Raw genomic sequence first — 14,164 nt, forward strand, 5'->3', positions numbered from 1 at the left:
AGTAACGTAACAACACAAAAACAAACGACCGTCACTTTAACCCGGACCACGAGATCGAGAGGCTGACAATCAACCAGCGCATCGTCAAATACCCAAATAATAATAATAATCGTTGGCACAACAATCCATATTGGATCAGGGCCTCGAAGTGTGTTAGAGCACTTCATTCAAGACCGTAACGGTACACTACAGTAGACTGTAGGAGACAATGTGGTCAGCATTGCGCTTGCCCGAGATACAGGTACTCATTCACAGCTGAGTCGACTGGTATCCGACGTCAAATCACGATACAAATCCCTCTGCCACCAGCGAGATTTGAACCGCGACCTTCCGTACGACAGCCTTGTGCTCTAACCACTCAGCTATCCCAAAGCTTTTCATAAATATTGTTATATAGAAAATCTACAAAACCTTTGCAGCTTTCTATTTCCGGCTTATGACAATTTTTCTGGTCCTACCTAGTGAATCATTTGATATATTAACATCCAAAACGAGATCAAGACTAAGAATTTTTAATCAAAAATGTATAAAGACTATCCAAAAGTTCCAATTTTATCGCATCGCTCGACAATTCTCATACTTATTTTTCCATACACTGTCGACTCCTTACAACATATTTCAACAAGTTTAACTATCAAAATACTTTTTGTCCTCACGCCAGAGCGCTTCTAGGATATCATCCACCTTAGTATCTGGAAATCTGTCGATCCACGACTTAATGTACCCTTCATGGGTAGCATCATATGTTACCAGCTCTACCTTATCATCCTTAATAGCTGTATTGGCTTGTACTAGTATAATTCGTGGTTTCTTATGCAACAGAATAATATCGCGCCACTTAGCCCAAGGATGCTCACCTTCAGCACTCACTTCCGAATAGTAATCATACATTTTAGTGGCAGCAATAACATCGGCAGTTGATTTATAAACTTGCAACTTTAATAGGAAATTTTCAATCGCCTTCTTGCCAACTGTAAAGATTTTGCTACGATCTATAGTGAGTAGGAGGTTTTTACCCTCTTCAGTCTCTTTAATGGTGATAAATCCTTCCCCAGCTTCAACTAAAACTCGCATGATTACGTATCGGGCACGACTATGAGCCTGCATCCATTGTTTTGTTTGTGGATTGTACATTTCCAAAGCTACACCCATTCCATTCCAAATCAAATTCATCCAATTGATGTAGATAATATCACTTACTTCCTTTTCGTCAGTATAACCGAAAATTTCTAGCACCTCTTTTTGCAAACTTAGGTAGAGACCTACAGATTCAGCTCGGCATTCTTCATATGATGATCCCATTGCAGCGAATTTGGTGTCGTATGTTTCGCCAGGTCCATACCATGAGTTGATGTGTTCACCGGTGAGAGGATTCACTGTATTTTCTCGATCAAAATTGAATTCTCCTTCTTCGTCTATGCGGAAAAGTTTACCGCTACCGTGACCAAGAAGTTCATGGAGTCCAACTTGTACCTATAATTATAAATTATTATTAGCTTACTTGGTTGTATGTGACATAAGATATAATACTAAAATATAAGGCACAGTGGGGGTAAATGACGCACTACCTATCGTAATGTGAAGAATAAGGCAGCACCCAGGGTTAAATGAAATGCATGTATATGGTTTTTCACTTTTGGTTCCAAGGTTTTTGAGCATATCATTAAAAATATGTTCTAGTTTTTCGGAAGTGACTTGAAAACGAGCTGAAGTTCCTTACCTACTTCAGGAAAGTTCCTGTATTTTCCCCACTTATGTCTTATGAATATAAATATTTCAATATTTACTTTAAACTTTTTTCAAAGGAGCTGTCCGGATAGCACAGTGTTTAGAACACTAAGCTGTCGTACGCAGTTGCGGGTCTAATTTCACTGGTAGCCGTGGGGTTTGTATCGTGATGTGACGGCGAATACCAGTCGACTCAGCTGTGAATGAGTGCCTGAATTAAATCAGAGTAATAATCACTGGCGAGCGTAATATTCACCAAATTGCCTCCTACAGGTTACTGTAAAGCTGTAGCGTACCGTTACGTTCTTGAATCAAGTGCTCGAACACACTTCAACTGATCCAATCGGATTGTCGCGCCATTATTGTTATTTCCAAAGCAATACTGGCAGAAGGCGAAAATAGTGTATAATCTAGATAGAATGATCTGACTTTAGGATTAAGTGAAATGAATTTATTCAAAGTCTGAGGATTTTTATTCTATGCGGGCTATCAAGTCAAAAGTATGTTTTCTTTTGCGATGTCTGTTTGCTGGAAATTGATTGAATTTGTATAATTTGCTAATACTCTCAATTTCCTTTCCGATAAAACTTATTTTCAAATTATTTTGACGCACCATGCGGCTTCGTGATGATTCTACTATTCACGTTATTTTACCCAAATATATGTATATGCACTTTCTCCTACTGACAGACATCCCTGTTTTACCGATCCTGCCCTAAGCGACGGCCATTTAAACTCTTTTAACTTTCTTCACTTTTGTCTCCTTCAAAAGCTCATCCTGAATTTTTATAGTTGCAGAAACATTTACAATACAATTTTGCTCTGAATTAACTCTTCAGTTCTATTCTCACGACATAAGATGACTTTCAGTAATGAAGCAGCACATGTTTACGACTTGATCGATTGCGCAATTTTAATCTGTCGAAGGCCTGATCTGGATGCAGCCGCTAGGCCCTCAAATCACCATCCAGCGTATCAATGCCTCGGCCGGATTTTGGTCGTTTCCCATCGACCAATCTCAGCACATGAATTCTCGTTAACGCGAAATACATCACCATTCCACTAAAGACACCCAAACTGATAGCGGAGATTCTCATTTCGGATGTGATCAAAGCATGTTACGGTATCGGTCCAACGCAATCTTCGTCTTCATTGCCGCGAGGTGCCATTCATTATTTTTTATAGTCAGCCAACACTGAGAACCAAAGATGGTGACAGTGACCATAGACAGATTTGAGGCGTTCGTTGATACATCGATCACACAGAGCACCAGTTGTGGAACGCCACTTCATTCAGCTTTTGCTAATGCGTGAAGCAATTTCATAACGCAATTCAGCATTGGTTGATCATAATTCCAATCGCTCAGCGCTGAGTAGGTCACTCCCACTATAATTCAATTGTATGCAAATTCAATTTGAGGACGTGTTCCATGAGGTGGTCATTCCATTTTTGAACAAATTGCTCGAGATGCTATTAGACGCTAGGAAAACATCATCTGCATGAAGCAATATTTAGGGCAATGGATGTCCCGTCCCGTATGACAGTGCCCACAACAAGAGAGCTTTGTCCTTGATGGACACCAACAGAAGCACGAAGCGATTTTGATATATACTTCACACTTCGAACTTTGCTTTCCCTCATTTCATTCGTTCTCATTTTTCCGCGACCTCAGCCGCGCTGGCCGGTGTCGGCAGTGCTTGTAGAAGAGGAGGATGAACAAATTCTTCCGTTGAAATCTGCTCGAAATATTCTCGCCATCTATCCGGCTCGTCCGTCTGTGTTGAGTCATCGTCGTATTCTGGTCTGATACAATTTCAAAATTTTGTCAGCGGTACCCGTCGATGTGTTCATCAAGAGACAGAAGTGATAGTAGATAACAATAATAGTCGGTGCCGCAACAACCCAACTGGGCCTATGCCTTAAAGCATGTTAGAGCTCTTCATTCAAAATCACAACAGTACACTAGGAAGAAATGCCGTCAGAGTTCGCCCATGATCATTATCACACCCCTCTCCCTACCACCGATGAAATTTGAACCGCGACCCTCCATTGCGACATCGTAGTGCACTAACCTCTAAACCACAGAGATCACACATTAAGAAAGAACTCCATTGCTGGCTGTTCCACCCGCTGGCTCAAGATGGTTGACGGTGGTAGTTCCAGGAAGGATGCAAGCTTCTCGGGAAATCCTGGAGTGAGCGGGAACCTATTTCAACGTTTACTGTTAACGATGACGAGGCATCCAACTGCTTCTAAATGGATCTGCCGGTGATATTATACGCAATAGCAGCTAAATTTTCCGTTATTGAAACATTATGATCTTTGCAATGGTTAGCAAATAGCCAGCTCGCTTAGTCCCTAGGAAAGCCTGCACTGGGTTCCCTAAGTACTGTACTGTTTTATTTGCTCTCTTCTTTGGTATTTTTCCCGTAATTATTTTAATCACCGGATGGGCTTTTTGTGCCTACGTATCCTTCCTACAAATAGATAAGCAAGCATACATTCATCAAGCGTCCACGCGTGATATCAACATAAACATAAGGATTTGCGTCGCTTCTAAATCAAGTGATTGGCGAGCAATGATTTTGTTATTTCATGAACAGCCATTCTAGCCTAACTTTTCATAAGCTGTAGGAAACGATCCTCAAACTATGGCTTACCATCGAAAGAACATTTGTTTTTCTTTGAAATAATTGAATAAAACTTAAATCTAGATTATGATAATCTAAAATTTCGGTGGTGTGGCATTTGTAGTAACCAGTAGCAGAGCACCAACGAACCAGCGTCTAGATTTGATTGTAGGGAGGCATAGTCCATAGGCAACCATATAGCGGGAAGGCGTTTAAGGTCGGCGTCATAGGACAATCACAGACAAGTATCAAAGTTGATCAAGAATAAAAGTAATAGGATGCAAAGAATAGAGCCTTGTGGGACGTCAGAGAAGGGAGAAATGGACCATCAAAATAGACGCGGCAGGTTGGAAAGATAAGAGCCAAGCCATGTTACAAGCGATATAGGAACGTTGAGAGAGGGTAGTATCTTGTGATTTACAGTGTAGAAAGCTTTAGCAAAACCTGTGTAAATAGTATGCACTTCCTGTCGAGAATTTAGGTATTTGACCATAAAGTTGGTGAAGTGGAGCAAGTTGGAGGCAGTGGACTGGCTACAATAGAAAATGAGCGAAATGAAGTGATAATTATCAGCAAGAGTGTGACCGCCACTGGGGATGATAAAAGCCGCTTTCTTTCCGAGACTCATTGAAAAGTATGGAGAGCAGAAGAGGAATTGAACTGACCAGTTTTAATCAGAAAAAGGTTTCGGAGACCGTCATGAACAGGGCCAACACTGGCGGCAAGTTTGCCAATAGAGTACTCGACTAGGAAAGTGGTAAGGACGGGGATGGTGCGGACCAGCTGCATTCAGTTGTGGATGATAAGAGGGAACATAGACTGGGGAAAGATAGCGGCGAAGTGAACTAAAGTAGCAAACGAGCCAGAGAATTTAATGAAAATAGGAGTAGGAAGGAATTGCGAGATTTTCAAATGTGCGATCAGAATGAATTGAGGGTTCCGTGATTTACTGGGCTTCAAAATTGACCAGATATTCCAAATTTAACCTGGGAATGCAGCGAGGAGGAGAGGGGGTACAAAGGATGGACAAGAGGAAGAGTGCGATTTAAGCGATTTCTGAAACGGCTGGAAGGACGGCACAGATGTTCATGGATAAAGGGAAGGAAAGCTGGGAAAAGTAATTGGGAAGGAAAACTGGGAAGAGTAATTGGGAAGGAATGAAAATCCGGAAGAGTAAGAAGGCTCAAATCAATATGGTTAGAATTTCTGATAATCTGTCTAAAAAACCTTCAAACAGGAGAGAGGGCTGAGGCAGGGGAAATAACCACAGAGGACACTGTCACTCCATCGAATTTCCATCTTTCGTCAGCTTCATACACAGGAGAGGTAACGGAGCTATGTTGCTCTTGCTTCTGATGTAAACAGGGACATTCTCCGAAATGGTGGAGTGAGCTGGACACCAATAGTTGTTTGGATGGGGAGGCAACGTTCAGTATCGGGCCACGGAGGTTATAGAAGCCCCTGAGGAAGGCAGGTGTACACTCCGATTCAGCGGTAGCAAGCACCGATGAAGCGCTGGAGGGAATGTGCGGAAGCCCCGATTCGCCGATAGCAAGAAAATCGGCGATGCTGTACTTGCCGCGACGACTTAAATGTGGCGTCAGTATTGTAATTCGCAGCCATCAGCAGGCTGCTTTCAGTGCGATTCATGGGCGTCTCAGAAGCAGCAGACAGCGCAGTAGAAGAGGTCAATTGAGATTGCAAATTGGATGGAACCATAACAACTGAATGTTGAATAGCCTCTAAAGTTGTTGTGCAGCAGCTGAATGTCATCAGAGTGCATGATACAACGACAAGCAATGTTTGCAGAAAGTATTGTCGTTACATTTTCAAATCGCCAAAAGATCAAGTTTCACTCAATGACCTTATTAAACCCAGAGAAAAAAGCAAGTTACCAGTCAAAGAAATTTCAGGATGTACAGACAATACCTCATCGCAACTATAATTCTCACTCATTTCTCTTCACAACACTTCGTTGGTCTTAGCATCAGAATTAATAGTTTTTTCGCGAAAATGTTGTCTCTTAGAGGAAAAACGACAACAAACGCCTTCGAGTGTAGGTGAAAAAAAAATCTTAAGAAAATCGTGGCAGGTGATAAATACAAACGAGAAAAGTTCTTCGAAATCCTTGTGAACCTGCAAGTTACTACCTTCAATTTTTAAGCATTTATCATGATTAATATTACATATGTTCCACGGAATTTTCATGAACGCAGGGAATTAATCAGAATGGAGTGATTATAATATTCGCGAGCAATCATGCTCATTTTATTGATATGGAGGAGCATATCGCATTTTATAGCAGCCAACTGTTACGACAACCAAAAATGGAAATTCTCCTGACTTAAGAAATCAGATGTCAAATGAGCAAAGGAACGTGCAAATAGTTGTAAAATGAAAGCAGCAAACATTACTTACCTCGAACGATTTAACTTTATATTCCTTCAAAAGAGCTTGATCCTCCTCCGATAGAAAAGGAATAGGATCCTTCTTATTAACATTAGCTAGCACATTTCCCAACGATACATTCTTGAATCCTTCATCCTGGCGAATCTCATCATCTGAATTGATGGAAAACTATTATTAGCTTTAAGGTCTAGTAAACAATTTTATATTATCTTACAATTTGGAATGTTGATTCCGGCTGGCACCCCACTTCCGGAAAAAGTTAAAATATCAAGTGAGGTAAAGTCTGGTCGCAAATATGAATCTTTTTCAAATTGCGATTTCCATGGAAGCAATTTTAGTAGATCTTCGGCTTTCTCAACTAGTCTGGCGAATTTAGCTGAAGACTCTTTATTAACCATTGCGACGAAGCCCTCAAATTCAGCCCGACCTCCAGCAGGGTCGCGGTATGTTTCAATGAAACCAATGTAGGTTTCGATTACTGGCCCTTTATCTTTTATCCACCACCTAAATGAATATGGAATAATGAAGGTAGCGAGAACAATTGGAAAAAATGTTAAAATGAATTTGAGTCCTTACCTTGATCCTTCCTTATGCTCATCTAAACTGCCCTCTGTGAAACAGTTCATATAATGTGTTATCATTTTTTCCTCATTATTGTTAGCAGCATATTTTTGAGCTTGAGCCAAATTTTCATTGACTAACTGCAGCAAACTTGAGTAGTCACCACGAGTCACCCGAAACACACAACCCTTATAAACTTCATCTGGTACAGTGATGCCTTCCTTTTCCGATGTCTCGATAGAGGCCAAATGCACATCGTACACCACCTTTTCGTTTTCAATTGTCTTAAAAGTTCGGCACATATACGGTTCAATACGTTTGTTAGTCATCCATTCATTGACAAGTTCAGAATCTTCCTTTGTACAGTTACTCGACCAATATGTTGTTATACCGTTAGGCGGAAAACCAAATACTAAATTTGAATCGTTCAATTCGAAGATGCCTTTCCGAATTTTTTTAAAGAGACCTTCCATTTTGGAAGGGTCTGCCTTGTATGCTTTTGTTTGTTGTACGATCATGTCGAATTTACATTCGTCTATATTGGGTACAATTTTACTATCGCCCATGCCTTTATAATTGCCGGCATTCGCAAATACCCCGCAGGCGTAGACGAGAAAAGCCTGTTAGGATAAAGTTAATTGAATAAAATGACACCAAAGCGGCCAGAATTTAAAGTTACCGTAAATTCTTCTTCAGTAATCCCATTTTGTAAGACGCTTTGCTTCAAATGTTCTATTGGTTCGGCAAGAAAGATGCGATGAAGAAAAGAGAAAATGAGGGGTGACTCGGGGCTTGATTGTATTAGCGCAATAAGCCCACCATTGTTTGCAGCCTGTGAATGAATGGATTTTCATATTTACGTATATAATCACGATAAATATTGAACCATGAGTATACCTTGCTGAAGTAGTGAGCATATTGCTTTTCTTTTTCAGTTAAGTTCGCGAATGCTTCTCTGCAATCTAAATCGCCAATTGGTTGGGAGTTTGGAAGGATATAATGGTTTTTATCGTGAGACATGCTTCTGGAAATTTTTTCGTCTACCTGGAATTTCAAATGACAAAATATACTACAATTTTACTTGAAGAAATGTGAATGAACACGTAACCAACGAAAATTGAAATAAAAGCGCGGGAAACAACAGTAGCTTGTTGGGCTAAACAATTTAAAAACAGCAGAGTTATACTCGAAACAAGCTTATGACCAAAAAGTTTTGAACCCAATCAAGACGAAACATCGTCAATAGTATAATTGGGAAAAAACAACTTCAAGCAATCCGGTTAGATTTTTTTTTCACAACCTAAATATTACTGAAAGCTATATGCTGCATGGCGTCCGAACGCTATCTACACTTCTGCAAAAATGTAGCCCATCTTGAAACATTTTTAATTACCACATAACGTTTTTAGCATCAAAATATTTAAATTTTCAACATATATATCTAGAACTATCATTATGAGAAAGAGTAATAAAATTTTCGGTTGTAAAGACTGACATTTTCAGTTAAAAATATATCGGGGAACCGAAAGCTGAGTTTCAGGTATGAAAGGTTTTATGTATTTCTTATATATTAATATTTGAGAGGGCATTTATCCCGATTTTACCCAGCTCATAATGCATTTAATTTATACTTTACTGAAATTATTTAGTAAAAAGCAAATATGTATATTTCAGCGAACTATTTGTCGCCTTCTTCAGTGCTTAGGTTTGGATCTGAAAAAGACGACAAGTAGTCGCCGAAATATGCATATTTGCCTCTTAATAAATGATTTTAGTAAAGTATAAGTATAAACGAATGGCCAAAGGGTAGTACAGGTCCCAGGGCGAAACGTGGATTGGTATCTACAATGGAGCATAAAGCCTGGGAAACGCCTGCTGAGCCAACACCAACAGCTCTACTGCCAAACACTGTACCCACCGCCAAGTGGTGACCGCTGGGAGCTCATTTTTAACGAAAAGCTGTATACGAAGAAGAATGAAGGCGAATCTCCCACGCCTAAAAAAAATGGGACAAATGGTACCAACTGGTCCTCCAGATTAGGAGTTGGGTAGGGCTGACAACCCTACACGGAAAACAACCTGTTACAAAGCCATAAAAGAAGCCTCGGACTGCACTGACAACACAACGACGAACGCGGCAACGAAAACGGAATAACGATTTACGTATTTTCTCATGGAACGTGCGCTCCCTGTACATTGAAGGAGCTGCCAAGCAGCTAGCTGATAGGCTGTCCTAATATAGGGTTGGTGTTACAGCGTTTGAGGAGATGCGTTGCACAGAGACCGGTTTCCTGGAAGGAGCCACTACACCATATAGTGGGCATCCAGTAAATCATGAGCTCGGAGTAGGTTTCTTAGTCAGCCAAAAAATGAAACCTGCTGTTATCGGCTATGAACACATAAGCGAACGGCTATACGTTCTGCGCTTACGAGGCAAATTTAGAAATATAAATTTCATTAACGTCGACGCCCCTACAGAGGAGGCAGTACAACGAACCCTAAAAGCCTGTCCCAGGTGTGATATTAAAATTTTAACAGCCAAGTAGGGACGCAGCCCATATTTAGGCGATACGCTGGCTCCCATAGCTTAGATAAAAATACAAATGATAGCGGACTGCGGATTATTCAAGTAGCAGTCTCACATGGTGAAATTGTGGTTGGAGGTACCTGGTTTGCGCCCAGAATATCATTGGTTCATATCAAAGAGGCTTCACTCCAAGCAAATCAGCAACAGATCAGATTTTCCCTCTGCGGCAAGCGATGGAAAAACTGTTGGAATATAAACATCAGTTGCACCACCTTTTCATCTTTTTTAAGGTCGCTTATGATAGCATAGCCAGGGTAAAACTGTAGAGGCTGACCCTGACCAATGTGCAAGGCCAGATAAAAGCGGCAGGATCACTCTTAATACCATTTGCAATCAACAACGATCTAAGACAAGGAGATGCCAATCTTCCGAAGAATTTTTAGCCCTTCATTATGAGGATGGGCGCTTCCGTAGCCTACATAACGACGAAATCTGAGCGATCCATGACCGTCAAGTTGTGGATAAAATTCGAATCTACAGGTTGCGGTGGCCGGGTCACTTAATCTGTATGGATGAGGATGATCCAGCCCGAAAAGTCTATAACAGCAATATCTGCGGTAGAAAAAGGGCAGGGTTAGACCGGATACCGGTTGTTGCGCCGTTGATGATGATGACAAGGAAATGGTTTTTGGATTTTTTTTGTATAGCAACAACTTTACTCAAACAGAAGTTTTTATTTAATTCCACGTTATAGTTTACGAGGACCAATTCTCCAGGGTCGCTAAGATCAGCGACGCCCAGGAAGATGTAAAACTGAAAGTCATTCCCTGCGTCAAAATTCCTAGGAGGATGCCAAAGATCCGCACGGATAAAGACAAGCTCGACCAATTCTTGAGCATTGAAAGCCCCAGGATTCCTATGGACGACTGTGTAGATATCAAGGAGAAGGTACTCCAGGCAAACAGCCCTTTTCTACTCCACATAAACGGAAAGTGAGGGTGAAGGCACTGGAAAAAAGTTAGACTACAAATCGCGGTTCGGAGTCAAGAACGCAAAGATGAAAGTGTTCCGCTCCGCAAAACCAAACGACGACCTGGAAACAGTCGACGCCGCCAACAAACTCTTGGCGAAAATGAGGATCGACGATCCGACGGGGACTAATGAACACACAAGCAGATCATGCTGAGGGTAGCGCTGATAAATTTGCAGCACTCGAAGTGCGTCTCGGGTAATCTGCTTGCCTTTCACCAAAGGGAAGACATCGACGTCACACAGTACAAGAGCCCTGCTTTGGAGGCGACCGAACCATCAAAGGGCTCGAAACCAAATATTATAATTTATTCCACAGACCCGACTTCTATCGATCGACCGATCAGCTCCGGTAAAAAGACTGCAACATTTCACGACCGCCATAGCAGCAAAGAAGATCAATCTGCTGATAGGCTGCGACGCCAATACACATACTATTTGGGGCAGCCTGGAAATCAATGAAAGAGGTGAATCCATCCTTCGATTATTAATATAAATCTATCGATCTGCACTAACCTTCCATTTTCCCAATTCGGAGAACTGACAGTTGGGAGGTCTTTGATATGACCCTTCTAACCGACAATTCTTCTTAGGGTGGAGAACTCGAGAGCGTCTGGCCAGAAATCATTCTCAGATCATAGTTGAATAATTTTCAGCCTAGATCTGGCCCCAGAGGATAAAGTATGAGGACTCTGCTGACTGACCAGAAAAATCTTTAATATCTGTTACAGGCACAGCCATACACGGACTGCATGAAGTAGTACAAGTCGGCCATCAATACTGCTAAGAGGCGGTCCTGGTTGGACTACGCGACCCTGCGAGGCTTACCTATTTCGTATTGAAGACCCTAGAGCGCGTCCTAGACATCCACTTAAGGATCATTATGGAGAGAACGCCGCTCTCTAAGCCCCAGCACGCCTACCTCAAAGGCAAGCCCACGGAACCCGCTCTTCACGAGGCAATTGGCATGATTGAGCGGTCACTGCAGTATACTCTAGCTATCTTCATGAATATAGAGGGTGCATTCAACAGTGTTTGCATCAACATCATCAAGGACGACTTGACCAGTATTGGATTGGAGGGGTATCTTACGCATTGTATCCATGCTACGAATCAGGATAATTCAGTCTAATCTGGGAGGTAGCCATTTGCTCATAGCTGTGAGCAGAGACACCTCCCATCACTCCGGTCCTCTGGTTAATGCGAAATTTTCCGTATATTGAAGAAGCCCGCCGTATGCCGACGACTTGGTGATATTAATGCCAGGGATGTTTCCCTCCTTTATGAGTAACATCATGATAGAACGTTGGGAAATGTATGCCTGGGGCCGCGAGAAGCGGACTCGACATAAACCCAACCACCTCCCGTGGCTGAATCAACAAAGTTTGGTTCTTTCCTCAAATTCCGGATCCGAAGCTAAATTGGAGATTAAACTTAGAACTAAGGGTTAAGAAGGCATGTATAGCCTTCTATGCCTGCAAGAGAACCTTTGCAAAGAAATGAGGTCTCCTGTCGAGGCTGGTTCTCTGGATACTAAATACGTTTTAGCATGCCTTGCTGTCAGACTACGTGAGTAGTAACATCGTAGACGAGGAGCCTCGGAAAATCTGAACGTTCCCCACGGACAACGCCACACGCAAGCTGAACTTCACGAGAAATTTTGCTAAGGACTTTTCAACCATGGCAGAGTAGATGAGTTCAATATTCTTAACCGACGGATTAAAGATGGTCTGTGGAGTCGGTGCGGGAGTTTTCTGGAATACACGGTGAATCCGAGTCGCACGGTCTCTCAGGTATCGCCATTATATTCCATGCGGAAGTACTGGGGATAGTGGAAGTCTGTCAATAGTTGGGGCATGATGCTAACTTCAAGCGTGGCCGACAGCCAAGCGGCCATTAAGGCCTTGTAATCAGTGGGGCCATCCTTCAGTCTGGTGGGATAGTGCAGAAACGCGCTGAACCATCTGGCCCTGCTCTTTGCAGTCCTTTCGCAGATACAGTCTGTTTTCCGTTGGCGACTGTTAAGGGTGAAATCTACTCGCACTACCTAGCAGCAGTGGACCTCAGATAGCGAAGGCTTACAACCAAGAAGGATTTGACCGGCTTATAACAAAACCCGATGGCAAAAGCTCTTGTGCCAGACACACGCAAATGCATGCAAATTACGACGGGCTGCACATAACACTGGCCTATAGATGACCATTCTGCCAGACTCGGCATACCCTTCATTTCGCATTGCCGAAGCTTCGCAGGGGAGGGGAAAACCCTCAGGCACTGCCTTTGCGATTGCTCAGCCCTAGCTAGAGTCAGGCAACGGACACTAGGTAAACTATTCTTAGAGGACCTCAAAGAGATTTCTAGACAAGGTGGGAGAATTGGTTTCCTTCGTGAATGCTGCAGGCTGGCCCTGAAGATCTGAGTCGGTTGGACTCGCGTCACATCAAATCGGCGCACCATCGCACTAATTGAGCTCCGTGCGGCCACTGATACCTACCTACCTGCACTTTTCGTTCTCGAATTAAAGGAATTACAAAAAGTTCAGGCCACAATTCTTTCCTGACACCAGTAAATGGAAACGTATTCTATGTGTGGAGACGTTCTTGTCATCGGGCACATTGCACTATTCTCGGAAATTTTGCGGCATTTGCACTTCATTTACAATTATATAAACACAGTAGCGACTGTACATATAAAATGTAATTCAGAAGCAAATTTGTCCCAGACGCAACAAATAGAAAAACGGGATTAGCATGTGGGCACCGAACTTCCAATCAAGTACAGTTGGTTAATATCCGGGCAAAAAGTAAATAACATGTATAAACTGCAAAGAGTGAAGCAAATAAGAACGTGGCTATCTAGTGTAAATATTACAGCGCATTTTCCATGAACACAAAAAAACCTGGAGTAATTTCTGCACCCGTCATCCCATTCCAGGTTAAGTTCGGTTGGAAGGAACTTCTTATTGGATAAAGGCACAACCCGGCGTTTCAGATATTCTTATATATACGTCCGGGGAGGGTAATTTATGAATGCATTAATAATATAATTTTAAAAACCTGAAATGCAACAAACCTGCGGAAAATACTGAAATGCCGGTCACACACAAAACACCACGAATAACTCCGTTGGACAGCTGTTTTGTTTGTGAGGTGTCATCGTAGTGAATTAGGAAGCCACTCAGGCATTGCCATGTTGTATGGAGAAAATTGAATGGAAGTTGGATGAAGCTATCTTAATTGGAATTTGAAAGTTAATAATACAAAATTACGAAATGCAACTT

At 42.0% G+C, this 14,164-nt stretch overlaps 1 protein-coding gene across 1 annotated transcript; it reads right to left on the bottom strand.

Annotated features, from left to right (window-relative positions):
• Positions 1 to 258: 258 nt before the first annotated feature.
• Positions 259 to 14,089, bottom strand: LOC119651147 (dipeptidyl peptidase 3). The gene is made up of 7 exons (XM_038054552.1): positions 13,957 to 14,089; positions 8,226 to 8,372; positions 8,008 to 8,160; positions 7,344 to 7,948; positions 6,982 to 7,271; positions 6,777 to 6,919; positions 259 to 1,473 (listed from the first exon to the last, which is right to left on the bottom strand). Exons 2-7 carry the CDS (start codon positions 8,346 to 8,348, stop codon positions 628 to 630), a joined length of 2,160 nt encoding a protein of 719 aa, XP_037910480.1. The 5' UTR covers positions 8,349 to 8,372; positions 13,957 to 14,089; the 3' UTR covers positions 259 to 627.
• Positions 14,090 to 14,164: the final 75 nt, after the last annotated feature.

This window comes from Hermetia illucens, chromosome 3 (assembly GCF_905115235.1).
Source record: "Hermetia illucens chromosome 3, iHerIll2.2.curated.20191125, whole genome shotgun sequence".
In the NCBI taxonomy this organism is placed as follows: domain Eukaryota; kingdom Metazoa; phylum Arthropoda; class Insecta; order Diptera; family Stratiomyidae; genus Hermetia; species Hermetia illucens.